The 1,462-nt window shown below is 57.5% G+C and overlaps 1 protein-coding gene across 1 annotated transcript in view; it reads right to left on the bottom strand.

The window, feature by feature from the left end:
• Positions 1-1,462, bottom strand: part of LOC105854503 (mast cell protease 3-like) — a 56,632-nt gene that overhangs the window by 14,275 nt on the left and 40,895 nt on the right. The window contains exons 2-4 of the mRNA XM_012733987.1: positions 1,014-1,194; positions 505-640; positions 63-323 (exon numbers count right to left, since the gene is read on the bottom strand). Of these exons, the coding sequence (XP_012589441.1) occupies positions 63-323; positions 505-640; positions 1,014-1,194 (578 nt within the window). The remainder of the gene's footprint in view (positions 1-62; positions 324-504; positions 641-1,013; positions 1,195-1,462) is intronic.

Below are 1,462 nucleotides of genomic sequence, written 5' to 3' on the forward strand. Positions count from 1 at the left end.
CTACCCTGGGCTCCTAGAAGCTGGTGTACACAGATGGGCATGGTGGATGCCTGTGATCTTACCATAAATGAGTCCTTCCTTGTGCCTGGGTCCCCCACACATATCTGGAGGGTGTTGTTGAAAGGGAGTATGTAGAGATGGAGGCAAGCATCCTTATTTTGAACTTCAAGGTCTACCTCCTGCAGTTTATCTGCAGTCTGGGCATTGACACCTAAGCGCCCCCATCCGGCCACCGTGCACACCTTCCCCGGCATCACTGAGTGGTTCTTCCTGGGCAGCCTGATGGTCTGCACATAGGGATTCAATGTGGCCTTCCTGTGAAGCTGACAGAAAGAAAGGAAAGAAAACCTTATCTTCTACTGACCCACAGGACAGCCATGAGGTTGCCTTCTCACAGCGCGAGGAGAGTAAAGAGCCATAACTGGGAAGGGGAAAAGGGAATGAGGTCCCAGGGATGCAACAGCCCAGGAGTAAATGTGCAGGAGCAGCAGGGGGTTATCGCACCTGCAGCAACATGATGTCATTGGCGAAGGTCTTATCATTATAGTCTGGGTGGGGGATGGCTCTCTTCACAGGGATGACATGCTGGGTCCACTCCTGCTTGGAGATGTCGTGGGCCCCGAGGGTGACCCAGATTGCCCTGCACACAGAGCAGAGGGAGAGGTCACAGGAGACACAGCCAGGAGGGGTGGAGGGCTGCAGCTGAGGGGGAATCAAGGCAACGGAGGCCTCAGGGCTCAGCTCTCTGCGCCATGTTAGTCTAGAGCCCTTGTGAGTGCGCCATGGGCCCCAGGGACAGTGACCCAGGGACACGAGTATCCAGCAGGGCAGCATTGAAGCCACAGGGCTGAGCTCTCTCTCCCCTGCAGCCACCCCTGCGCTGCCCTGCCCATCCCCCCAGCTGCCTGTGCCTGTCTCACCTCTGGGGACACTTCTGGCACATGCACTCCTAGGAGCTGGGGGCCACAGGGAGAGGTAGGGCTCTCAGGAGGGTGGGCCCCGCTGCTCCTCACCTCCCGTTACAGTGAGCGGCTGTCAGCACGAAGTCCTCTCGGATTAGGAAACCTCCACAAGTCTTGGTCTTGAATGGAAAATTATCTCCAAACCAGCTCTCAGAGTTCTGAACCGATATCCATAGAAATGCCATGTAGGGTCTAGAGTGGGGAATGGCCTCATGTCCCCCGATGATCTCTCCTGAAGAAATATATGGTCTGCTCGAGCACCACTCACAGCCCCACCCTGATGGCTCAACCTGGGGGGTATTGGGGCTCTGGACAGCCTGAGGCAGTTGGGGGAGACCCAAGGCTCCACTTCCCCTCTGCAGGGGGGAGCCAGCTGCCAGCCTTGGCTCCGCCTCCCGCCCATGCTGGGGTGAGCACACCTGTGTGGGCCAGGCAACGCTAGAGCCTCTGGAAAATTCCTGTCCTGGTTTTCTTTCCCCTAGTGGCGAGGCCTTGTGAGT

Source organism: Condylura cristata, unplaced genomic scaffold (assembly GCF_000260355.1).
Source record: "Condylura cristata isolate star-nosed mole 26May11 unplaced genomic scaffold, ConCri1.0 scaffold00045, whole genome shotgun sequence".
Taxonomy (NCBI): Eukaryota; Metazoa; Chordata; class Mammalia; order Eulipotyphla; family Talpidae; genus Condylura; species Condylura cristata.